This window comes from Eurosta solidaginis, chromosome 3, assembly GCF_040869045.1.
Source record: "Eurosta solidaginis isolate ZX-2024a chromosome 3, ASM4086904v1, whole genome shotgun sequence".
NCBI lineage: Eukaryota > Metazoa > Arthropoda > Insecta > Diptera > Tephritidae > Eurosta > Eurosta solidaginis.
The window spans coordinates 161,595,345-161,623,058 of record NC_090321.1 but is presented as its reverse complement, the minus strand read 5'-3'; the positions used below and the strand labels follow the sequence as shown (position 1 = coordinate 161,623,058).

Genomic DNA, 27,714 nt, shown 5'->3' with positions numbered 1-27,714 from the left:
ACTTTTCTATATTATCCATGGCGGAACGATACAAGGTGGCAGCATGGGACAGCTGATTATAAACTTTTTTTATTTGATTTGATACATCAACTTCCGGCGCAGTACGATTTTGACATTTGTCCATCGAATTTACAAAAACAAAGTACATGAAATTTTTATTTATGTTTGTAGGTATGTCGCCATGCTGCCACCTTGTATCGTTCCGCCATGATATTATCCAGCGTATTTTGTGGCAAATTTTGTAGGAAAATGGTTGATATAATATTGGGTTTTGCTGAAGAGCGCGAAAGCGGATGGCTGACAAATCGTTACTTTCCAAACAAAATTGGTGGAAAACCAGCATGGTTAAATCTTGAAAATTTGCCTAGCTGTGAAGAGCTACTCTGTATAGACTGCAAAATACCTAAAACCTTCTTATGCCAGGTTAGTTATTCCGTACATGAGAGACATAAATTATCTTTTGATAAATCGGCAGATATATGCCCCATATGAAGACGATCACAGTTTTCACCGCACAATTTATGTTTTTGTTTGTCGATCAGTTGGCTGCCAAAAAAGTAACTCGTCAAAGTGAGGACATATCCTGATTATGTAGTTGAAACATAATTATATTAATAATATTCAAGTTTAATATATATTTATAACATGCATATCTAGGTATTTATCAGTATACAGAACGCAGCTTCCGAGGAAAAATAAGTTCTACTCTGACGAGCCCCCACTGGAAGAAGGGAATCCTTTGGTAACTGCAGAATCAAATCGATACTTAAAAAAACATTTACCATACAGTTTTTAATACCACAGCCTGAAATTCTTCCCGCTAAAAGACTTTGTGCAGCGTGTGGCTGTTTAGGACCATCCGCATGCGGTCGTTGCCGTAAGATAAATTACTGTTCTGTGAAACATCAACAACTCCACTGGCCACATCATAAACAACATTGCATGACCGAGACCGAAAAAGATTCTGAAAATTTCAATATAAGTTTATCCGAAATAACGTTTCCAGAATGGGAAATTCTTATTGAGCCAATCGATGGCGATGAGGAGGCGCAAATCGCTGACGATGATGAAGATTCCGAAAAAATGCGTTTGGAAGACTATCAAAAATTACAACTCTCTGGTCAAACTGGATTATTAAAAGATGTGACAGATTCGGAATTAGAAAAATATGCGAATGAATCTATGTCCGCTGATGACAAAGTTTTCCGTAAATTTAAAAAAGATGTAGATGAAGAACCCGAGCAAATTTTGAGATATAAGCGCGGTGGAAATCCACTTTGGATCGCTGATGTGAAACAAACAATCTTGCAACAGCTTCAAATTCCGAATTGTGAGCTTTGTGGTGGCGCACGTCAATTTGAATTTCAAATAATGCCACAAATGCTAAATTGGCTTAAAGATGACCATCTTGACTGGGGTACATTGTGTATATATACTTGTACGAAAAGTTGTGCTGTACCAAAAGATAAAAGTTATGTGTTGGAATATATATTAAAACAGGATATTATATCAAAAGAAAATGGAATATAAAAATTAAGCACAATTGTAATAAATTGCAATTTACGTAACAGTTTATTTTACTATCAAAGTTACAGCATACATACGTTTAAATAAGTTCACATATATATATATATGTTTAATGATAAAACCACAAGTTTATTAATTTCAAATGTTTAGATTAATTTGCTCAATTATTGAAATAGTGCGCAGCACCAATCTACTGTAATTTACGGCTAATTCAACTTTATTATCGGAAAGTGGCGATGCTTGGAAAAGTCAAAGTCGGGTTGCGTTTTAGAGTCCTTCTGATGACCTTTCGCCAACACGTTCATAACTACATAATTTACTTTCGCAACATGCAGCATGTCTAGGATCTGTGTAATAGAAAAATAATCATATATGTATAAGAAAAAAATGTTTAGCTTTCGCATAAACATCTTCCCACCTCTTGCTCCGGATTTTGTATGGATTCCAAAACATTACGTGCTTGGTCAAAATGCTTAGCGGCAATTGCATAAATTTCAGATGATGGAGGGCGCATCATATGATACCTAATGTTCTTAAATTCGGTATAAGACACTGGAGGTGGACTGGTTAAAGTAGCAAAAGGCGCAAATCTTCGATTGAAACGAATTTCTTCGTTATCAAATTTTGGCATAGGTTGCCTTATACGGCCGTCCTTTGTCAATGCACCTAATGCTTTATAAAATCCACCGCACATGCTAAGTAAGGCATGATAATACACTATCTCCTGTCTGTAAGGTTTCTGCTGTTTTTTGTTCTTTTTCGGTTTTGGCTTGCGGTTTTTCGCATTACCACTGCCTTGTAGTTTGCTTTGGTGCTCTGCATACTCTTCCTGCACCAGCAGATTATTCTCAGTGCGGGTTAGCGCTGATACAATGAATCCAATTAACAGCTCATAAGGATACCTTATACAAAAAATCAATTTAGTTTAATCGACGCTTTTATAGTCATGGTTTTTAATGCTTACCAATAAATATAAAGGAATTCATGTACAGAATACAGCTCTAATTCAAAACCAGACATCAAAAATAACATCATTGCACGGAAACAATTGTATAACACCCATGTTGCAAATTGAGCGCTATGCTTGAGTGCTGTGGCGTGGGCTTCATTGCCTTCGGCAGCCTTTTCATTAGCCATAATAGTCAATTGAGAATCTAAGCGCGCCGCTTCTACTTGTATGTTATCGAAGCTATCAATAAATCGTGCCAATTTGTCACGTTGCCGTGCTCGATTGAAACCACATATGCGTATGAATTGTGTAAATGTATTCAGACTAATACAGTATCGGAAGAACGTGTCTAAGTACATTTGAATTTTTGAATCTGCAGCCAATGGATGTTTTGGATTCAGAATTGGCGGAGAATTAAAAGCTCTAACAGAGTCCCATAGGAAATCTTTAATTGGAATTGTACCAAAAATTAATCTTCGGCTAGATATGAACAAGCCCTGAAGCACACTTCGTGAGAGCACACACTGGCCAGATTTTTTGCTGAATTCTATAAAAAAATTCTACAGAAATAAGGAACGTTAACTCAATTATAATAAAAGTTCATATAAATAGTTACCAGGGCTGAGTAATAATCACGCATTCGTATTATTTTACAGGCAAATTTTAATCGGTGTACCAATTCTTCAAGAAATATAATACTAGATGGACGATCACGGATTTTTACATTTCTTGGAAAAGTTGGTGGCTGACTTCGGTCATGTATCCGCGGTGAAAATCCTATTGGATTAGGTGATTCCGCTATAATAAGAAATTGAAAAAGGTTATTTACTTTCGCTTGGATCAAAATATTAATCTTAACTAGGGCTCGGAACTCTATGTAAATACATATTTTTGTTGGTAAATTAAAAAAAGAAAAATCATTTGGTTTTTCAGTCACTGTTTACACACAAATATTGCTAAAACTTGTTACTTAAAGAGGGGGTGACGAAGAAAGCGGGCGGGCACAGAGCTTCTTGCGATCGGCGACTTGCTTTGTGAGCTATGTGTAGTTGGCACCTACATGTGGGAGTAATTAAAAAAACCAAATGTCATTCGTTTGTCCAGGAACAATTCTCGTGTGTACACCTTTTGTTAAAAAGTTATAACAAATATATATTTTTTTTTCGAAAAACCCCAGCATTTTTTTTCGCTTTATTGTGCTGAATTGTATGTTCATTTAATTTTTTTCGTACTTTCGTTATGAAAATAACGTTGGCACAATAAAGCGAAAAAAAATATTTTGGGAGTTTTTTCGAAAAAAAAATATTTTGTTATAACTTTTTAAAAAAGGTGGAAAAACGAAAATTTTTGCTGGACAAACATGGACAAAGGAATGACATTTGGTTTTTTTAATTACTTGCATACGAAAGTGCCAACTTCACATACAATTTTTGTTTTTGATATAATTGTTTACCAAATGGTGGACAAACGATGGGCAAACGACGGGCATACGATTTAGCACAATAAAGCAAAAAATAATCGTTTGGGTTTTTTCAAAAAAAAAAAAAAAAATTTTTTGTTATAACTTTTTAACAAAAGGTGGACGATTAAAAACAATTTTTTGGTAATAAAGCCGTGGTTACTCACGAACGTACGTAGAAAAACGTGTCAGCTGACACGACCTATCTTATGAGTGTGCAATGTAAACGAAAACTCACCGACGTGCAACGCCCGTACGTACGTAGCCCGGAACGTAGAAATCAAAACAAGTTTAATTTTTTCCGTAAGAACGTGTCAGCTGATCGCTCTCTCACTAGACAGAGTTGCCTAGTAAACTTTTGTGCGCTAATTTTTGACCGTTTGCAATTTTATGCAAAAACGCCTAATTAATGCCCCTATTACCGTTTACAACTCAACTCTGGTTGGGTTGAAATTTCGCAATTTGGTATTACAGATTACAACTCAACCTGTCAAAAAAAATTTCGGTTGAGTTGTCTAGTCTTACAACTTTTTGTGGCATTGCCGTTTACAACCTTGTGTTGGTGTAGTTGTCAAAGACGTCAAAATTTTACAACTGCTTACTAGCAGTTGTCTCATGCAATTTTGCAGTTGTTTTGAAAAAATTTTACGTTTTAGAAGACGGTTCACCACCTAATTTTTTACAAAAATGTTCAAAGTTGGTATCAAAAGACACGTTTCGACCTCCGATTTAAGAATCCGAAAACAAAAATTGTAATTCTTTGCGACAGCATGACACTGGTAATACGCGTCCAAAAATATTGAGAGAGGTGTCAAAACACGCGAATTAATCTCGAGAACAATAATCCGGTGGCAAAGATACATTTTATCTCTGTCTGGAGATATTTTCAGTTGAAGTTGGCGATTTTCATGTGGTTGTTGTAATGTTGTTGTCTTTTTTCGGTTTTTGTTTAATATCTTTTGAACGAGTTAAAATTTTTATTTTCTGCCTTTGGATTATTAATACTGTTGTCAAGACGCATCGTTTAATACCTCTCTCGATATTTTTGGACACGTATTAGTGTCATGCTGTCGTAAAAAATTACCACAAAAATTAAAAATTTTATTTCTAATAAAATCTAATTTCATGTGGTTGTTGTATTTTGCCAGATTTTTTGTACACAGTAATGCAGAAAGGTGTTGGACCCAACCAGAGTTATTTTTACGAATCGCGGCCAAAGGCCGCCAACGCAAAAAGATGTTCTGTGCAAAAAAACTGTGGAACGGGCCTCATATTTCGGACCCTCTTGGGCCATTTTGTGGGTATTTGTAAATATCTTTCGAAAGAAATAAAATTTTTAATTTCCGCTTTCGAATCCTAAAAACGGATATGGAAACCCGTCTTTTGATACCACCTTTGATAAGACTTAGATGGTGCACGGGCTTATAAAACGTTACAAAAAAAAAGCAAACAATTTAAAGCCGGTAGTTAAACCTTTTCTAATCAAACAATAATCACCAATTTTGTACAAACAACGTTTAAACGAATTACATTGAATAACTTTTTGACTTTATGTAGCGACATTCCATAGTTGGACGAGGCTGGCCGCAGTTCGGATGCAGTCAAAGTAGGTGAAATTATGCGAGTCCCATTGATACTTATCACTACTCCTGGGAATCCTGTTTGAGTAAAATACAATTTTTTCTGTTTGGGTTTTAATCTACTTCGCACAAATACGCTCCTCAATAATATCTAAAACCAGTCCAACACCAAAATCATAATTTTAAAATACGAACGCGTATGCGGAAATGGTCCTTAATTTTGTTTAGTACTGAGTAAAATGCTTCCTTTCAAATCTGCAAAATAACTTCATATGAAACTCATTATTTGTCACTTAAACATTTTCTTACTTGGTGCTTGGTAGTTCCAAGGGATTGGAATGATCACGCGAATGTTTTCCGTATTCGCGACATGTCAGTCACCAACATTTTTGTCATTATAAAATAGATTTCATATAATATTAATAAAAAAATCACATTTGAAAATCCTTAAATTTCTGCCACAAATTGATCAGCCGTTTATTTATCTGTCAAATCATCACATTCTGAAGTTGGCAACTCAATTCAATTTCAACTGAAATAAGTTGTAATTCGTAATACCAAACAGGAGTTGAGTTGTCTTAAAGTTGAGTTGTTTTAATTACAACCCAACTAAGTTGAGTTGTAAACGGTAATAGGGGCATAAAGTTTGAAAAATTGTGAAAATAATTCGAAATAATTATGTAAAAGTGCTGATTATAAATATTTAATCTATTTATACTTATTTAATAGTATTCCGGTCTTTTACAATATCAAAAATTAAATTGGAAAAAGTTGATGTTTCCATAAGCATACATGCAAAATGGTCAATGGCAACAGTGCTTATCTGTAAACAATACACACACAAATATCTTATGTACATGTACACAGACGCACACATTGATTCCTACGGGCTTGAGAGTTCGGTCAAACGTGCTTCGTACGACAAACGTCCTTACGTACGGCACACGTCGGTGGGTAACTGCCGCATAATTCTTTACGTATCTCAGGAATCTGTTAACAAGGTCGCATCTGAGCGAATCCGTTAATAAAGTCGTGTCTCAACTGAGAAAATTAATTTTTTGTCAAAACTGCTTCGAATTTAATTTAGCCCAATTCTAAACGATGGATAATCCGTGCCCTATCTACTGCCTTTGACTTTGGTGGTATTTGTCAAATCTCCTCCGCCAGCACTCGCTTACTGCTAAACCCTTTCTCCAAACTGAAGGTAAGTGGCACATCCTTGCTCTTATAGCGCATAATCCTTCTTTGCATGTCGATCCTGATGCCTTGGTCAACTAAGAAGTCCACTCCCAATATGACTTCATCAACAATCCCTGCCACAACCACAACGAATTTGTGTAGAACCGGGACCTTTCCATTTAAGACTTCACATGCCACTTCTCCCTGGACTTGGTTGTACTTGCCAGTGACTGTACACAATCTTGCTCCATGTAATGACTTTATTCTCCTGTTGCCAAATCAGATCGGATTAAGGAATGAGATGCGCCCGTCGTTGCCCGTGCGAGTTTTCTCCCTTCTCCCATTCCTCGTATTCTAAATAAAAATTCCTTGTGAGTTTTTTCACTTCTCCCTTTCCTCCTATTCTGAACAATGTTCGAAAAAGCGGAAACCGGTTATGGGAGAAAAGTAGGTATTATGAATGTGAGGGAGAAGGAGATTTCTCTGCCATTTCATAGGAGTTTTTTCACTTGTTAAATTAAAGGGAATGCATCAAAATAGTTAAAGGAAATTGGTTATTTTAAGAAAGAACACTTATTTGTACAAGTTTGTGCTAAAAGATGTATTTATATTCTACCACAATATTCTCACTTCTAATACAACAACAACTACAACCACAATATTCTTTATATTAAGCAACGGTAGAGCTCTTGGTATACAAATTTGATGCAGCCATCCAGAAATTGCGCAAGGATTTTTTAATAAGGCTTAAATAGATTTTGGCATATGATGAAGGACGAATTCAACTCAACTTGGCCGCCAGAAAATTGCTTTGCTGAATGAAAGCAGGCAACTCCGGCAGATTTGTGTTATGCGGCCGTCTTCTTCTTATGTTCCGCTGTTGATGTTGCTGTGGCACCAATTCATTACTCATTTCAGTGAATACCACATGAAATGCAATAAATACTGTGCAATGTTTATATTTTATTTCTTAATTTCCAACAAATTTGCAACAATAATTACACTTTTCAATTTTTTAAACAAAATAAGAAATGTGCAACGAAATTTCAATTGACAAAACAGCTGACTTCGAAAATTCGAAATTCCTATTCCCCAATTATTGTTCTCCCTAGGAGAACAGAATTGGAGGAATTTTTCCGTGGGAATAAAAAAATCCGCGAGAACAAAATTCCGCGAGAATATTTAGAATTGGTCTGAATATATTTCCTATAGACAATTCGCAAAAGACAAAACTTGGTGGGCCATAATATACATAGATTCATGAGTCTTCTATAGTATAGTTTAGCATTTTAAGACGTCAACGAATTGTTACTGTGTTGCTTCTTTGCGATTTTTCGAAAAAGATTAGTAGTAGAAATAGGAAGCAATTAGTTTACAAATACCCGATAAGAACGGAACTGCTGAACATAGGTTTTATTAAAAGTACGGACACGAAGGAATCGTGCACTTTCGTAACCCTATGAACATACGAAACCTAAACCAATTCAAAATTCATGGTTCAACGTCAAAAACTCGAATAGTAAATCGATTAACGTAAAAATGTCATTAGTAAATAATGGAGATGCCATAACGAAATGTACTCATTCAGCGAGTTAACTTACTCATTCCATATGTTCGGAACATTCGTGTCCATTTAAGAATTTGTGGAATCGGTTTATATTTGGAATATTATGTACATATAAAGACCAATTCTAAATATTCTCGCGGATTTTTTTATTCCCGCGGAAAAATTCCTCCAATTCTTTTCTCCTAGGGAGAAGAATAATTGGGGAATAGGAATTTCGAATTTTCGAAGTCAGCTGTTTTGTCAATTGAAATTTCGTTGCGCATTTTTTATTTTGTTTAAAAAATTGTAAAGTTTAATTATTGTTGCCAATTTGTTTGAAATTAAGAAATAAGGTATACACAATGCACATTATTGCATTTCATGTGGTATTCACTGAAATGAGTAATGAATTGGTGCCACAGCAACATCAACAGAGGAGCATAAGAAGAAGACCGGCGGATAACACAAATCCGCCGGAGTTGCCTGCATTCATTCTGCAAAGCAATTTTCTGGCGGCCAAGTCGAGTTGAGTTCACCTTTCGCCATATGCCAAAATCTATTTAAGCCTTCTTAGAAAATCCTTGCGCAATTTCTGGATGGCTGCATCAAATATGCGAAGAGCTCTTCCGTTGCTTATGATATATTTTTCGACTTAAAATAAAGAATATTGTGGTTGTTGTTGTCGTTGTATTAACAGTGAGAATATTGTGTTAGAATGTAAATACATAATTTAGCACAAATTTGTACAAATAAGTGTTCTTTCATAAAATAACCAATTTCCTTTAACTATTTTGATGAATTCCCTTTTATTTAACTAGTGAAAAAACTCCTATGAAATGGCAGAGAAATCTCCCTCTCCCTCACATTCATAATACCTACTTTTCTCCAATAACCGGTTTCCGCTTTTTCGAACATTGTTCAGAATAGGAGGAAAGGGAGAAGTGAAAAAACTCACAAGGAATTTTTATTTAGAATACGAGGAACGGGAGAACGAAAAAACTCGCACGGAATTTTCGTTTAGAATTGGGCTGATATACTTATTTGATATATTCGGACCTCTGTTTATACGGAACACTTCCATGAATTAAACGGAAATGAGCTTTCCGAAATTTCTGAATAAAAAGGTGAATACTCCCTGTGTAGCAGGACCGCACAAAAGCTTAACTCTTCTGCCAAATTCAAGGCCGGAATATAAAGTTCTAAGACAATTAGCCATTTTCTATTATTTTTTTGTCAATTCATTGCTGCGAATCACCCCATCTCGGCTGCCTGTTCAAAGAACGTCCTATCTTGAAATATTTTTAAAAACTTCCCATTTCAGGATTTGTCACAGAAACGCCCTATATTAGAATTAGATTGAAGAACGCCTGATCTGATATCATTAACTCCCTCTTATGCCAAAATGCATTGAACTTATGCTCAGATAGGGAGTTATTGAAAAAAATTTTGAGATAGTGTATTTTAAAATTCTAACGTACCGCTATCTTCAAACAAATTCTGACAGAATGACCAAACTAACATAACTCTTTATCAATTCACGAAATATTTAGAAGAAGATGAATTATTTCCCCAAAAATCTATTGGCATTTACAAATTAATTATCACTACTAATATACTACTAAAGGTACTTTTTTTTACTACAATTTTCGCTGAAGGGGATTGAATTATTCCCCGTTTTGCTTACTTGGTTAAAGCAATCCGTCCAGATTTTTCAATTTGGGAGTGTCAAACCTCTGTCATCATTGGAGAACAAACCTCTTGTAATTGAATCATGGATAGGTCGAAATGATAAACTTGGGTTTTTTCCTAAGCTACAAAATTTTTTCTGCTCGCTTTGAAAAAAATTTCAATTTGACGAGTCTTAACTCAGAAATGGCGCGAAACTCGAGCAATACATTTAAAGCGAGATATTTGCCAGGTACTAAATTTTGCGACCTCCGGTCTCGAACATCTCAAGACGCGCACATGCGACCTATCATTACTTTTAAACCATTAACATAATGTAAAAATGTATGCATGTTTCCAAGTATTATTCCAAATTCCGAGGCCAACCCCTTAAATGGCTGGAGTAATTTTATTTTCTTAATGAATCAATTTTGAATACAAATATGTTTCAGTGCCATAATATTTTTCAATAATTTTTAGTTTTCAATTTGTTAGTGTAAATTTGTTTTTTATACCGAAGTTCTCGTTCATTATATGAAAGTGCTTTTGCTTTGCACTTACATATGAAAATCAAAAACTTCCATATGAATTTTATTTATATGTGAGGGCATACGGTAGTGCTTTTAAATTTTTTCTTTATATTTGAAGTGTAAATTTGTATCTGTGCCTATGACTCCGGACAAAACAGAAACAAAAGTGCCATAAGTGTATAGGGGTTGAGCAGCTCTGGTTTTCATCTTCAAGACTGAGTTTGTTGTTTTTGTATAATTGGGCACTTTTATAATACTTTTGTTTGATGTTGTTCCGCCAATTTCCATAAAAAATTAGAGAATTTTGGAATCTATTTTGGAGTAACTTCATGTAGAGCTAGATTCTTGAAACTAAAACGTATTTAAGAACCCGATGATAACGCAGTGTATGATAAAAATTTTCTTTTGCGCTACTACAACAACAACAACAACATTTGCTAGGTCGTCGAGGGAACGAGAAAATTCAACTAAATGTTTCGAACTTAAAAATTTAAATTTCGAGTTTTAAGGAATTTTCCAATAACCCAGAGACCTGAAACTTTTAACGAGACTTCAGACTTTATTATGTTGTAATAGTTAGGATATAAGTTTTCTAGATGGCACAGGGATGGAGATATTTAGAGATTTAGGATATAAGAGTTTTCTTTATGGTGCAGGGATCGAGATATTTGGAAAGTCTATTTATAACATGTGGAATCTTGCGACCGCTATTTAAGTAACTTTCGGTATAGCTAGATTCTTGAAACATGATTTAGACCCCATGACTTTTCAACACTAGGGAAAAATTTTTCACTAGATGGTCCAGGGATCGTGAAAATTTGAAAAATCGTCCGAACTTGGAAATTTTGCTTTCGAGTTTTAAGAAACTTCCCGAAAACTCAGAGAGCTGACACTTAGAACGAAACTTTGGGCTGTGTTGGGTTACAATATTTAAAATAAAATAGTTATCTAGATGGGACAGAAATCGAGATATTTAGAAAGTCCATTTACAGCATTTTAAATCTTGCGGCCGATATTTGAGTAACATCCCGTAGAGCTAAAACTAAGAACATACTTCAGAACCACATGACAATGCAACATGAGGGGAAAAATGTTCGATAGATGGTCCAGGGATCGTGAAAATCTAAAAAATTATCCGAACTTTGAAATTTTGCTTTCGAGTTTTAAGCAACTTCCCAATAACCAGAGACCTGAAACTTTGAACAAGAGTTCGGTGTTGATTAGGTTGTAATATTTTGGATATAAGAATTTTCTAGATGGGTACAGGGATCGAGATATTTAGAGGTATTAAAAAGTCCATTTAGAGTAATCTTGCGATCGATTTTTATTTTTATGGGGTTTGTATAAAAACTACATATTTATATACTGGTCGCACCAAAACGTAACATTTACTTTTTTAATAGCTTGTAACGGCTAAAGGGGTATATTAGGCCGGATTACATTCACGACGGCGCACAGTGTTTCGTGTAGAACAAGCTAGCTGGACAAAAACAAAGTTCTTATTCCAAGAAAAGTGTAATGAGAAATGAAAGAAAACAAACAAAATAACGGGATTTTTGCTTTTTTTTGATATTTTTGCTCATATATTGAGTAACTGAAGTAAGAAGGCAGGAGTGGCCGTAAAATCCATTGATTAATTTGCATAATTTGAATATTAAGCTTCATATTTCTTTTAAGTGAACACTTTTATATAATTTTTTTGGTGGATTCTAAGCTCGAAGGTATGTAAAATTTTTTAATAGTAACTCTTTCGCAATTAGAGTATTTTCAATATATTTAACATTCCGTTATTAAGAAGAAAAGGTATTTTTCCTCTATATTTATAACTTTAGGGACAAAAAAGTTACATACATCCGCGGACAGCCGGGCTAAATTTTACATATGTTATAGTCGCAAGTATTCTCTAATAGTCGAAAGAAAAAATCATTGCGAATTCTTTGCACATCTATTTTTAATTTGGTAGCATCTATGCCAATACCTGAATGTAATATAAATACTGCACAACTGATAACAAATCAGAACAATCAACGACACTTACGATGGCAGCACAACAATCATCAACTATTCACCCTGTCGGAAAATCAACAACACAAAGCAGTTTAGTTATAACCGTACCAAGAACGGAGTTTTTTGACATCTGGGTTCAACATTCGAAGGAAACCAGATATAAAGAATTATTGAGTTTTGTTGTACTTAAGTACGATTTAAGCGAAGCAGCCGAGTATTCGATAAAAAGTTTAAGCTTACAAATATCGGCATATTCGTCGAAGCTGGATCAAAAGTGGAACACTTCTGGAAGACATAAGGAGCGATTTTTGAATAAAAACTGGGAGTGGCTTTCGGGTCCAGACTTCACATTTACAATAACGGTGGATTCAAAGTTGCCATCAGACCAACCAACCACTTCTTCAGGTAACCCCGGCCCCGGAAGACGAAAGAAGGACTTTGTTAGCTGCAGTGAATAAACCAAACGGCGTCGAGTGGATGACCTCTTGCAATCTAGAAGTCCTGGTGAGTTACTTTATTATTATATTATAAAAAAGTCACAGCAAACCACTCAAATATCCGGCAAAAAGATGGCATGTGAGCCAGATGCAAGATGCTTGAGCAATGTAGAAGCTTTAGAATACTACGTAGATAGCAAGTCGACGACTCATGGGTACCAAACGACTCGGAATTGGAGCATCAAGGCAGGCCATAAGGTTTATCCATCATTTTATAGTCTAGAAAAGCTTAGGCAGAATGCTATCCAAATGAAATTGATGTGGGTGAAACACGTGCGGAAATTAAAGTCCAGTCCGTATTAGATAAAACTGTTGAGCGTTTAGTTTTTGTTAGTTTATTACCTACAAACTTGACGTATACTTTAATCAGCAAGTGGGGTTGCGATGGAAGCTCTGGCCCATAGCACATATAAGCAAAAGTTTACATGCAGTTCTGACACTGATGAGTTTTTGTAGCAAAAGTTACATGCAGTTCTGACACTGATGAGTTTTTGTTTATATTTTCTTTCGTTCCTCTTCAATAACAGGATGAGAAAGGTAGCATTGTTTGGCAGAATCCTCGACCTTCTTCTACCATGTATTGTCGTCCAATTAAATTTATTTTTTCTAAAGAAACAAAAGATTTTATTGTTTTTGAAACGAACAAAGTTGTAGAGGAGATAAATGCGTTGTTGCCAACAAAATACATGCTCGAAGAATACGAAGTCTCCGTTAATCACAATATGCTTCTAACAATGATTGACGGAAAAGTTTGCAATGCTTTGACTGAAACTTCTTCCGCACAAAAGTGTTATATTTATGGTGCCACCCCAAAAGATATGAATAATGAGTTACGGGACTTTACGCCTAACCGAGATAATATTGGTTTTGGTTTGTCTACTCTCCATGCATGGATAAGATGTTTTGAATGCTTGCTTCACATAAGTTATCGCCTCGAAGTAAAAAAATGGCAGCTTAGGAATGAGGCAGATAAAGAGAGTGTAAAGCTACGTTCCAACGAAATCCAGAATAAATTTAAGTGTTCTTGGATTGATAGTAAATAAACCAAAACCAGGTTTTGGCAATACCAATGACGGCAACACTGCTCGTAGGTTTTTCGAAAATTCTGAGGCTAGTGCTGAGATTACGGGATTGGATGTAACGCTCATCAAAAGATTCGACACTCTCCTTTGCGCATTAGCATCTGGGTACAATATAAATATCCAAAGATTGGAAAAATTTGTGGTCGAGACTAAAAAACTACACATAGATCTCTATCCATGGTTTAATATGCCTGTTACAGTTCATAAAATCTTAGTGCATAGTACTGATATTATAAAATCAGCAATTTTACCTATTGGTCAACTTTCTGAGGAAGCACAGGAAGCCCGTAACAAAGATTTGAGACGATTCAGGGATGATAACACACAAAAGCAGTGGCGTGAAGCCACGAATAGAGATCCTATGAATATGTTGCTTATAACATCGGATCCTTTAGTTAACAGTTTTAGGGAGATACATAAGAAAAAATTTAAAAGTCTGACTTCAGAAGTCTTAAATTTACTGTCCCCCGATAATGTTAAGGAGTCAATAAATACCCCAGTTGTTTCAAGCTTTCACAGTAGAGTTGCTGATGCTCACGACTATTCCACAAGTGGCTCATCGAATGAAAGTGATGATAGCGAATAATAACATAATTATAAAAGATAACCTACCCTGTAACTTTTTGTTGGATCAGGTTTTATTTAATTTAAATCTATTATCTTTTCTACTTTGTGTGATTCTTTACTTTTAAGTTTTTGTAATAAGCAATTTTCACATAATTAATTAAATTATTTACATTGTTATTATTATTATTGTAATTCACTTTTACATTCCTGACTGGTACTATAAAATAATTTTGTAAAAATTGTAGTGCCAGGATAAATACTCAAATAAATACAAAATATGTACATATGTACATATGTACAGTCACTCACATAAAAAAGTAGACACCCCTTTTTGGACAATTCTTACAATTATCGCTTTCGCAAATTTATTTTAACTAATTTCCCATAAGAAAATTTGTCACGATCTATAACAAAAACTAAATTATATTTAAAAAATGTTTGAAAAATTCGACGAATTTTCATATTTTAACTAATTTCCCATAAGAAAATTTGTCACGATCTATAACAAAAACTAAATTATATTTAAAAAATGTCTGAAAAATTCGACGAATTTTCATAAAAAATTTAAATTTTTTTTTCCGAATTTTTAGAATTTTTTAGAGTATTGAGATTTGTAGTCCATTCAATTTAAGTACAATAAAGTAATTCTTAAGTCCTTTAAATTTTTTTGGATCTATGTCACTTATTCACGAGTTACTGTATATGAAATAAGCAAATGTATGCATATGAAGTAAAATTTTGGAAAAAAAAATAAAAAAAAAGAACATATGACTGAAAAAAATGACGTAGTTGTAATAAATGACTGCATATGAAACGGAAAGTCTCATAAAATAATTTTGTCCAGCTAGCTTGTTCTACACGAAATACTGTGCGGCGGTTACAAAGCGACATCAAATTATTTTTACACATGTTCTTATGAAGGGAGTTATTTTCGGGGCGACAGAGCAGCGCGACAATCAATCACGAATGCTGTTGTTGTAGCGATTAGTTACTCCCCGAAGGCTTTGGGGAGTGTTATCGATGTGATGGTCCTTTGTCGGATACAGATCCGATACGCTCCGGTAACACAGCACCATTAAGGTGCTGGCCCGACCATCTCGGGAACGATTTATATGGCCACATTAAACCTTCAGGCCATCCCTCCCTCCCCACCCCCAAGTTCCATGAGGAGCTTGGGGTCGCCAGAGCCTCGTCTGTTAGTGAAACGGGATTCGCCGCTCGAAGGTGAGGTTGACCATTGGGTTGGAGAAGCTATATATTGCGCTACACAACCCCTTGAATCCCCAATCACGAATGCCGTTGTAGCCGGCGTAAACCTAATTCAATTTTTGGGTAGCGACAGTGAGTGGCGTACTTTTTATTTTGTCAATAAAAACTGAAATAGAAGTAAATAGGGTGTGGTGCGGAATGACCTACAAGGTTTAATGTAGTCATATTAATCATTCCCGAAATGGTCGGGCTGGGTTGTTAAAGGAACGCACCGCATCTCTATCCGGCAAAGGACCATCAATATCGATAGCAGTCCCCAAAAGCTTCGGAGAGTGGTGTTGTTGTAGCGATAAGGATACTCCCCGAAGATTTTGGAGAGTGTTATCGATGTTGATGGTCCTTTGACGGATATAGATCCGGTACGTTCCGGTAACAAGCACCATTAATGCACTAGCCCGACCATATCGGGAACGATTTAGTATGACTACATGAAACCTTCTAGGCCATACCGCCCACCCACCCTAGATCCAAGAGAAACTTGGGGTCGCCAGAGCATCGGCAAGTAAAGAAACACGATTCGCCACGGGTAGGTGAGGTTGACAATTGAGTTGAGGAAGCTATAAGTTGCGCTACGCAAACCCTTGAATCAATTTGGTATTTAAGTCGCCTCTTACGGCAGGCATTCCTGTCGCGAGTATATTCAAAGGGTTGATTGTGTGCTTAAAATTTTTATTCTATTACAAAAACACATTAACTGAACAGATGTTATATATAAACGCATAAGTGGATATTCATGGTGACGTATTATTAAGCGTATTTTTGCAGAAATAATTCCTTTTTTTACAAAATTTTTGAAAACAATGTAATTTTCAACCATCAGTAGTAGAAAAACACTTAAATTCGAAGCACCAAGCAAATTTATTTCTCGGGGAGTGTTGTTGTTGTAGCAGTGCTTCGCCCCATCCAATAGGTGCGACCAATCACAAATTGTCATCAATATCCTCCAGCGGGAGTCCAAGGAAACTTGCTGTTTCAACAGGAGTGGATAATAATGAGAGGGGTGTTAGAGGCGTTGGTTCCACATTACAATTGAAGAGATGGTTGGTGTCACGTGGCGACACATTGCAAGCAGGACATACATTTTGTATATCGGGGTTGATTCTGGATAGGTAAGAGTTTACCCTGTTAGTGTACCCAGATCGAAGTTGAGCTAGAGTGACGCGGGTTTCCCTAGGGAGAGTACGTTCCTCTTCTGCGAGTTCTGGGTATTTTTCTTTAAGAACTGGATTCGCCGGGCAATTCCTGACATAGAGGTCCGACGCCTGTTCGTGGATATCACTGAGGACCTGGCTGTGCTTTTTTGCTGCATACTGCTCTGTTTTCAGGTGCCGTATTTCCTCATAGTGCTTACGGAGATTACCCCTTAAGCCCCTGGAAGGTGTGGCCTCATCAATCAGATGTCTTTTAGGCTGCCCAGGTTTCTGGGTATTCAACAGAAACTGTTTGTTCAGCATTTAATTTCTCTCCCTGATGGCGAGTACTCTCGTCTCATTGTGTAGGTGGTGTTCAGGGAACATACGAAGAAGTGGTTCTAAGAGCAGTGTTTTGGTAGGTCTGTTGTTGTTGCTGTTGTAGCAGTGCTTCGCCCCACCTAACAGCTGCGTCCGATCACAAATTGTCATCAATATCCTCTAACGGGAGTCCAAGGAAACTTGCTGTTTCAACAGGGTGGACCATAATGAGAGGGGTGTTAGGAGGCGTTGGTTCCACATTACAGTTTAGTTTATTAAGTCTATGATCGAAAAGAATCTTACAGACTAGATACAAATGAATTGAAAGATATAAAAACTATATAGTCAAACTTATATATGTAGTTAACGTGCGAATAATAAAAAAAGGTAACATTGAGTTAAATAAATATATAAAAATAAATTACAGGCACAATTCCACCAACTCACGCGGCGGCGCCACCAACTCACGCGGCTGCTCCCACTCATACCTACAATCTCCGTTGTAGAATCGGGAGCAATGCCAAGCATCAGCCCCTGCCCCCGTATTCCCCCCCCCCCCCTCTTTTCCGGCAGCAATTGTGTAGGTCAGGGAAACAGACTCTTAGTCCCTTCCTCCCTTTGCACCGTTTGCCAGCACAGAATATATACAAGCAAATTATATATACGTACAAATTATATATACAAGCAACAGAATATATACGTTTGCGACATCCGCCCAATGCAGCTCCTGCCATGGACGGTGCCACTTTCCTAGATGTTCTGGTCTCCGCGACTACAACCCCCGACGGGTTTCATTGCGCCATGTTGCCAGGCCCCATACCCAAATACACCGCAATGCCTACCCAAGGACGTCTAGTCCCAGCGCCTCAACAGCAATCGCGTTCTGGCCTTCCACAACCCAGGCGTAGTCACCCGTCACTTACTCCCAGAGTGACGACGTCTCTCCCTATGCACTTCAGAATTCTGCAGTTAAACTGTAATTGATTAACTGGGAAGGTCACGGAGATAGTCGACTTCATGAAGCGGCACAACATCCGCGTTGCTGCGATTCAAGAGACTAAACTCACAGCAAGATCTGTATTGCAGACCTGTTCTGGGGATAATGTCCACAGAAAAGATCGCGAGAGCGGAAATGGAGGCGGCCTCGCGTTTATCATACACCACACTGTGCAATATCATATATTTGATCCCGACATCGACCACAGGGACAGTGTCTTAGAACGTCAAGAATTATCTGTCAGGTCGGGCGATGCAAATCTAGAAATCACCAACATCTGCATCCCTCCTGTCACCTGTTGCCCCAGTGGATACTGCCCTGATATCAGCGGCGTACTCACTGGAAACAATCGCATTATCTTCGGCGATTTCAATGCCCATCACGATCTATTGCATTCAAACTTGCGGGTGGACAGTAGGGGTGAGATGCAAGCGGATCAAATAGATGAAACGACGTTCTGCACTATAAACGGAGACGCCCCCACACGTATGGTAGGAAGCTGTCACAGTTCGCCGTATATTTCAATCGTGAGCGCAGAACTCGTCAACTGCGTCAACTGGCAGCCGATGGTAACATTGGCATTCGACCACCTGCCTATACCCCCAGCGGGTAAGGGGGTAAGAATATACCCGCGGTAGGTATGCCTGTCGTAAGAGGCGACTAAAATACCAGATTCAAGGGGTGTGTAGCGCAACCCTTCAGGTTGCCGGCGCAATATATAGCTTCTCCAAACCTAATTGTCAACCTCACCTATCCGAGGCGAATCCTGTTTCACTAACAGACGAGGCTCTGGCGACCCCAATCTCCTCATGGAACTTGGTGGTGGGGAGGGAGGGGATGGCCTGAAGGTTTAATGTGGCCACAGAAATCGTTCCCGAGATTGTCGGGCTGGCACCTTAATGGTGCTGTGGTACCGGAGCGTACCGGATCTGTATCCGGCAAAGGACTATCACATCGATAACACTCCCCAAAGCCTTCGAGGAGCAACCTTATCGCTACAACAACAACAACAACCACCTGCCTATACTCATTTCGCTCGAGCGTCCCGCCGACTTCATCGTCGCAGAAAAACCCACTTTCATTAACTTTAAAAAAGGAAAGTGGGACGAATACAAATCCTTTACAGACAACCGCTTTGCTGCCCTCCCTATACCAACTGATGTCCGCCAAGGGGAGCGTGCTTTCCGCAAGGTCATTGCATCCGCCTCGGCTCGTTTCATTCCCCCCGTAAGAATTCCCGAAATTCGGCCCCACTTCCCGGCAGAGGCCGCAAGTTTAGCGAGAGAACGTGACCTTATAAGACAGCTCGATCCCGGCGACCCCCAAATAAGGGATATAAACCAACGCATAAGATTGCTTGTGGATGAACACAAGCGGGCGAAATGGGAGGAGCACCTAAGCGGTTGTAACCTCTCTGCCGGTGTAGGTAAACTTTGGTCCACTGTATCGAATCCGTCTGGGCAAACAAACAACATGACAAAGTTTCAATCGCCTTTTGCGACAAAGTGCTGTCGAATACGAAAAAATGTGCGAGCGCTTTCTGCCGACAATATATAATGCATTCTACAGTCGGCAAAAATAGACGGAGGGCCAACAGATACGCACGTAAACATAAGTTCAGCGCGTCACCAATTACCAAGGATGCCATCGGTCATGCTAAACCATCCAAAGCAGTGGGCCCAGACGGCATAGCCATGCCGATGCTTAAAAGCCTAGGGAAAGAGGGTTTCAAATATTTGGCGCATGTCTTCAATCTGTCTCTTTCCACCTTTGTCATACCTGAGAAATGGAAAATGGCCAAGGTGGTCCCGCTACTAAAGCCTGGGAAACCAGCTAACATAGGTGAGTCGTATCGTCCGATATCTCTCCTATCGCCAGTGGCAAAGACGCTTGAAGCCATTTTGCTCCCTTATTTTCAAGCAAATTTGCAGCTAGCCCCTCATCAGCATAGCTTCAGAAAACTCCATAGCACTACCACAGCGCTAAATGCCATTAGCACCCAGATAAATTGCGGTTTAAATCAATACCCCCACCATAGAACAGTATTCGTAGCGCTAGACCTATCAAAAGCTTTCGATACGGTCAACCATGGCTCGTTACTGCAGGACCTGGAAGGGTCTACCCTTCCCCCATGTCTTAAAAGGTGGACCGCAAATTATCTGGGTGGTCGGCAGGCATCGGTGCAATTTAGAAACGAAGCATCAAAACCAAGGAGAATTAAACAAGGGGTGCCACAGGGTGGTGTCCTATCCCCACTTTTGTTTAATTTCTACATATCTAAGCTACCTTCACCACCGGAAGGAGTCACAATCGTTTCCTACGCCGATGACTGCACAATAATGGCCACAGGCCCAGGCCCAAAGATCGATGCGCTATGCAATAAAATAAACGGCTACCCCCCTGATCTCTCCAGTTTTTTCGCCTCGCGAAACCTGGCATTATCACCGACTAAATCTTCCGCGACCTTATTTACAACATCGACGTCCCAAATGCCGACCATTTTGAACATCCACGTCGATGGCACTACGCTACCGACTGTCCCACACCCCAAAATCATGGAGGTGACGTTTGATCAGGGTCTAAATTTTGGTGAGCACGCAGCCGCAATTGTTCCGAGAATTCAGAGCCGTAACAAAATCCTCAAATCACTCGCTGGCAGTACTTGGGGAAAAGATAAAGAAACGCTCATGACTACATACAAAGCAATTAGCCAGCCGATTACGTGCTACGCGTCACCCATAGGGTCGCCAAGCCTAAAAATCACCCACTGGAAGAAACTACAGGCCTGCCAAAATACTGCTCTCAGAATCGCCACGGGCTGTCTTCTTATGTCCCCAGAACACCATCTGCATAATGAGGCGAGAATACTCCCCATCAGGGAGAGAAATGAGATGCTGACCAAACAGTTCCTGTTGAATACCCAGAAACCTGGGCATCCCAACAGACATCTGATTGATGAACCAGCACCGCCTAGGGGCTTAAGGAGTCATCTCCGTAAGCATTTTGAGGACATACGGCACCTGAGAACCCAGCCGTATGAAGTGAAAAAACACAAGCAGGTCCTTGGTGAACTCCATAAACAGGCGTCGGACCTTTATGTCGGGAATTGCCCGGTGAATCCAGTGCTTAACGAAAATTATCCAAAACTCGCGGAAGAGGAACGCATACTCCCCAGGGAAACGCGTGTCACTCTTGCTCAACTTCGTTCTGGATACTGTAACAGGTTAAACTCTTACCTATCCAGAATCAACCCCGACATACAAAATGTATGCCCCGCTTGCAACGTGTCCCCACATGACACCAACCATCTCTTCAATTGTAATGTGGAACACGGCTCAATGACGCGTTTTATGACAAAAGTTAGCTTCTCTTTTATAATTTTTTCAAAAAGCTTCGAGCAAACTGTTAGTTTGGCGATAGGCCTATAATTAGAGACACCATTTTTATTGTCAGCTTTAAAGATTGGACAAATGGAACTTTTTTTCCACCTATCGATGAAAGTTCCGGAAGACAGGGATAAATTGAATATATGCCGAAGAGGTATGCACAAAGATAAACTACAGAACTTCAGGACAAAGAGGCCGTCACTGTCACATTTTAACGTTCAAAGTTATGTAGATGAATAACTATCGGTATATGATGTTTATCAGATAGACATACAGGAAAAGTACTCTCAGAGAGTTGATATATTAAATTCTCGTCGACGAATATAAGATCAAGTAACCTCGAGAGAGTATTAAATAAATTATTGATTTGAATCAGATTACAACTTAAGGTATTATCTATAAGGCTAATTTCATTAGAACGCGTGACATAGGTAGGTGTCAAAATGCCACTATTTTGAAAATCTGACCATACAATATCTGGTAGGTTGAAGTCTTCAAGTATAGAAAAGATGGCATCAGTATGAGTTTCGCATAAATTAACGATGTTCTCCACATGAGCATTATATAAGCCATCACCACTATTGGGCGGTATATATGAGCAACAAATGAAAGTAGATCCAGACGAACTGGAAACACAGACACACAGCTGATCGAGCAACATATCATGATTATGTAGTTGAAATTTAATAAATGCAGGCTTCTGTTAACTGCAATTAGGACACCACCACCTTTCTTTTGACCGGTGTTCGGGAAGTCTCTGTCTTTACGGAAAGTTAGGAATAACTTCGGGTCAAAGTACTCTTCATCAAAAAAGTCTTCGTTGAGCCACGTTTCAACGATGACGTATACGTCGTAGTCCAAACGTGACGTAGATAAAAGTCTTTAGATTTGGTGCGTATGCCGCCAACATTTTGAAAGTAGACTCTCAGAGATGCACCCGAGACGCAGTTTGGGATGTCATAAGTGTTAAAGAGATGGTTGGTGTCATGTGGGGACACATTGGAAGCGGGCATACATTTTGTATGTCGGGGTTGATTATGGATGGGTAAGAGTTTAGCCTGTTACAGTATCCAGAACGAAGTTGAGCTAGAGTGACTCGCGTTTCCCTGGGGAGTATGCGTTCCTCTTCGGCAAGTTTTGGGTACTCTTCTTTGAGTACTGGATTCACCGGGCAATTCCTGGCATAAAGCTCCGAAGCCGTTGTGGAGTTCACCAAGGACCTGCTTGTGTTTTTTGCTTAATACGGCTGAGTTCTCAGGTGCCGAATTTCCTCAAAATGCTTACGGAGAGGACTCCTTAAGCCCCTAGGCGGTGTTGGCTCATCAATCAAATGTCTGCTGGGATGCCCAGTTTTCTGGGTATTCAATAGGAACTGTTTGGTTAGCATCTCATTTCTCTCCTTGATGGGGAGTATTCTCGCCTCATTATGTAGATGGTGTTCTGGGGACATAAGGACACAGCCCGTGGCGATTCTGAGAGCAGTATTTTGGCAGGCCTGTAGCTTCTTCTAGTGGGTAGTTCTTAGGCTTGGAGACCATATAGGGGACGCGTAGCACGCAATCGGCTGGCCAATTGCTTTGTATGTGGTAATGAGCGTTTCTTTGTCTTTTCCCCAAGTACTGCCAGCAAGGGATTTGAGGATTTTATTACGGCTCTGGATTTTCGGTACAATTGCGGTTGCATGCTCACCAAAATGTAGATCCTGATCAAACTTCACACCAAAGATTTTGGGGTGTAGGACAGTCGGTAGCGTAGTGCCATCGACGTGGAGGTTCAAAATGGTCGACATTTGGGACGTCCATTCGCAGAATGCGGATGTTGTGCCGCTTCATGAAATCGACTATCTCCGTGATCTTTCCAGTTAATTTATTACAGTTTAACTGCAGAAGTCTGAAGTGCATAGGGGGAGACGTCGCCACTCTGGGAGTAAGTGACGGGTTGTTGTTGTTGTTGTTGTAGCGATTGGTTACTCCCCGAAGGCTTTGGGGAGTGTTATCGATGTGATGGTCCTTTGTCGGATACAGATCCGATACGCTCCGGTAACACAGCACCATTAAGGTGCTGGCCCGACCATCTCGGGAACGATTTATATTGCCACATTAAACCTTCAGGACATCCCTCCCTCCCCACCCCCAAGTTCCATGAGGAGCTTGGGGTCGCCAAAGCCTCGTCTGTTTGTGAAACGGGATTCGCCGCTCGAAGGTGAGGTTGACAATTGGGTTGGAGAAGCTATATATTGCGCTACACAACCCCTTGAATCCCTAAGTGACGGGAGACTGAGCCTGGGTTGTGGAACGCTAAGACGCAACTGCTGTTGTGGCCCTGGGACTGGACGTCCTCGGGTAAGCATTGGGGTACCCGGTGTATTTGGGTATGCGGCCTGGCAACATGGCGCAATGAAACCCGTCGAGGGGTTGCCGTCGCGGAGACCAGAACATCTAGGAAAGTGGCACCGTCCATGGCAGGAGCTGCATTGGGCGGATGTCGATATGTTCTGTGCTGGCAAACGGTGGAAAGGGAGGTAGGGACTAAGAGTCTGTTTCCCTGACCTACACAATTGCTGCCGTAAAAGAAGGGGAATCTACTACGGAGATTGTTGGTATGAGTGGGAGCAGCCGTAAGAGTTGGTGGCGCCGTGGGGCACGAGCAACAGCGGGTACTTGTTGTGGTTTGCTGAGCAGAGGGGCTGCTGGGAGGTAGTGGGGCGCTAAGGCGCAGACTACGGGACGTCCTAGGGCGTGAACAGCAAAGAGCCACAAAAGATTTATAGAAGTTACGTGGACGTCTGGTTTTGGGATCTATCCCAGAACAACCTGTCCGATGCAACATTCCCTTACACGAGACACACTGACAAGAGTATGACCGTCCTAAAAAGATTCTTTTCCGGCAGATGCAGCAAAACCATTTCTCAGGACCGGGGTCAGGAGACGGACCCAGATTGGGTTCGATACCTTCCCGGAGCAAGAGAATATGGAGCAGTCCCGCTAAGAGGAGCTGCTGGGAGGATGACAATTTGTGGGAGGGACGCAACAAATTAAATGGGGTTACACTGAAATGGCAGTCCTTAGTCGGAAAAAATCCCGAGTCGCTCCGGTACATAGAACCGACGGCCTTGGGAAGCGTGTTTTCCTCCAGGCAGGCCTGTATTTTCTTCCAGTGCGTAATCTTTAGGCTTTTAGGGGAGTGTTGTTGTTGTTGTTGTTGTAGCAGTGCTTCGCCCCACCTAATAGGTTCGACCGATCACAAATTCTCATCAATGTCCTCTAACGGGAGTCCAAGGAAACTTGCAGTTTCAACCCTATTTTAACCCCGTTTCGGGGAGTGTCTTTATCGTTAATACAAAAACAACAGCATTACCAAAAATAATTCACTACATCAGAATTACTAAGCTTAGAGGAAATGGCAAGGGTTTTTGATCAATCACATAGTCCACAACTAAGTAATGTTGTTTAGATGACTGACGATTTGGAACAATATCAGTAAAATGTGTATGAGTATCTGCGAAACTAATAATACCAAAATTCGGTAAACACGTTATACGGTCCCAAGATCAAACATTTATGCATGCCTAGCGTTGTTGTTGTTGTAGCGATAAGGTTGCTCCCCGAAGGCTTTGGGGAGTGTTATCGATGTGATGGTCCTTTGCCGATACATATCCGGTACGCTCCGGTAACACAGCACCATTAAGGTGCTAGCCCGACCATCTCGGGAACGATTTATATGGCCACATTCAACCTTCAGGCCATCCCTCCCTCCCTCCCCCAAGTTCCATGAGGAGCTTGGGGTCGCCAGAACCTCGTCTGTAAGTGAAACAGGATTCGCCGCGGATAGGTGAGTTTGACAATTGGGTATGGAGAAGCTGTATATTGCGCTGGCAACCTGAAGGGTTGCGCTACATAGCCCCTTGAATCTGGTATTTTAGTCTCTTACAACAGGCATACCTACTGCGGATATATTCTGACCCCCTAACCCGCTGGGGGAGGTAGGCTAATTAACCAGAAAGAGGTAAAGGATGTAAAGATATATACCCGTGGATTTAATAGCAAAGAAGCTTAAAAAGTTCGATTGTAATTTTAAATAGTAGTGGCCATCCCTGGAAACGTGTAGAACAGCATGAAATACTTACTTATTGGAAACCCGACAGTCGGTGTTCCGACTTCCTCTATCCATCCACCTACCGTCTCCATCTACCTCGGGCTGATCCTCTCCTTCCTATTATTTTCTCTCCTCTCGCCTTTTTAGGATTACCTTAATCGACCCACTCAATTTATCTACCCCTTTCATCCTACTGCGAATTTGCTCCTTTTTCCTCTTATCCTTGCTTCTCTTACTTTCATTTGAGCCTCACTCTAACTATTACGCTTAACCTTATCCTAATATTGTTCTTAATTTTTTTCTAATTTCAATTTATCATACTTACAGTTTGGCAAAGGTTGAATGCCCTTATCAATGGTGCGCTTTATTTGTGGTATTAACTCAAGTGAGGCGTTTAAGGTTTTATAGATATCATTCATATTAGATTCAGTTGGCGAAGTTGTCATCACACAGTCGAATTGATAAATGGATTGGTAAAAATATCGCATAAAACGTAGACGGTGTACAACTGTCATTGTGGATTCTGGTTGTGATTCTGTTTTGCTTAAACGAACTAAATCATCCTCAGCTTCTTTTAATTGAGATACTACAGCGCCTGGTTGGCATGCTTCAACAGCGAGTAAAGATGAATTTCCGTAAAGTTGAAAATCTTCTTCCTCGTTTACGCTACTTATTATAATGATATTCTTTATAATCACAATTAGATTTCGTATTGCATGGCAGAACGATCGTAGTGTTTTGTTTTTGATGCTGCTGGGCTGATGTAGGTATAGACAAGTGAATAATACCTGGTCCATAGAGTTACCTTCTAACCAGGATACTAGACATGCGAATAACGCATCAAAAGTTCCTATTAACTCTTCTTTACTCAAATTATCCAATTTTAGTACACCTGCCTACATAACATTTGGAAAGTATGAGACATTAAATTGAATTGCATATAAAATGGAAAAGGCTATTCATACGGAAAACAATTTTTTTATCGCCCAGCAGAAAAACAGCAAAAAAGAAATAAAATCCGGACGAATAGGCTGTCCCTATTTAAACGACATAATTCATATAAATTACCTCTACCGCAGATTCAAAGGTATGTGGTGGCGCATCATGCTTGTTATAGCCCATTCCGACATCCATTTTAGGGTCCATCATTTCGATTGCAGACATAGCCTCAAATAGTCCAAATAGCATATCTTGTGCTAATTCGCCGAGGTTTAATTCTGAACATGCATTGAAGAACTCTTTGGTGATATCTACCCAACCAAATCGTGGATATTCACCTGTTTCTTCATTAGCTCGACCAGTTTGCTGAAGCTCAGCATCTATGTAAGTACCATCTTCCATTGTCCACTGGCCGGACTCAGATATTTCTGAATCACCAAAATCATCAGAGTTTTCCTTATTTTGTGAGGCTGCGGCGGCTGCTGCAGCCGCTGTAGCTGCTTGGAATACAGGTGCATTTACACTAAAAGAACATGCAATTAATGTTTGTCTACTTTTCATTAGGTATTTGCAGGGTAACAAAAAATTAGTGCAATTCATAGCTCACATTGTGTTCATTTGATTTCCTTTTGACCACATTGTGGAAATTACCCTAGAGCACCTTCGCTTTGTTTGACTTAAAATCTTTCTTATTGTTTCAAAATCTATTCAGAAGTAATATCACATCGTCCTTAAAATCTCTGGTTAATGACATACGAATTTTTAGTGAAAAAGATATAACAAAAAAATTCAGTACGAATACCACTGTTGGCAACGCTACATTAGTATTGAGCAAAACGGTTATTTTACAAACGCAGTGAAATGTGATTTTCAAATCACACCAATTTCTACCGTTCCTACTTTACATATGACGAGATTGTCCTCAGTTTCTGATAATTCTACCAAAAAGGACAAATATAATAGATAGATAGATGTTGTGAGGTTAAGCA

At 39.3% G+C, this 27,714-nt stretch overlaps 2 protein-coding genes across 3 annotated transcripts; one reads left to right on the top strand and one right to left on the bottom strand.

The window, feature by feature from the left end:
- On the top strand, positions 1-2,430 carry Zfrp8 (Zinc finger protein RP-8). Of its 2 annotated transcripts, none has more exons than XM_067773567.1 (5): positions 1-18; positions 221-423; positions 476-570; positions 658-742; positions 805-2,430. In XM_067773567.1, exons 2-5 carry the CDS (start codon positions 250-252, stop codon positions 1,528-1,530), a joined length of 1,080 nt encoding a protein of 359 aa, XP_067629668.1. In that variant the 5' UTR covers positions 1-18; positions 221-249; the 3' UTR covers positions 1,531-2,430. The 2 variants fall into 2 exon arrangements, with proteins under 2 accessions (XP_067629668.1, XP_067629667.1); XM_067773566.1 differs by having other exon boundaries at positions 7-31; positions 198-423.
- Naa35 (N-alpha-acetyltransferase 35) lies at positions 1,550-27,506 on the bottom strand. Its single transcript, XM_067773565.1, has 7 exons — positions 27,333-27,506; positions 26,855-27,248; positions 26,112-26,682; positions 3,093-3,274; positions 2,492-3,036; positions 1,946-2,429; positions 1,550-1,874 (listed from the first exon to the last, which is right to left on the bottom strand). The coding sequence occupies exons 1-7, from the start codon at positions 27,362-27,364 to the stop codon at positions 1,734-1,736; spliced, it is 2,349 nt and encodes a 782-aa protein (XP_067629666.1). The 5' UTR covers positions 27,365-27,506; the 3' UTR covers positions 1,550-1,733.
- Positions 27,507-27,714: the final 208 nt, after the last annotated feature.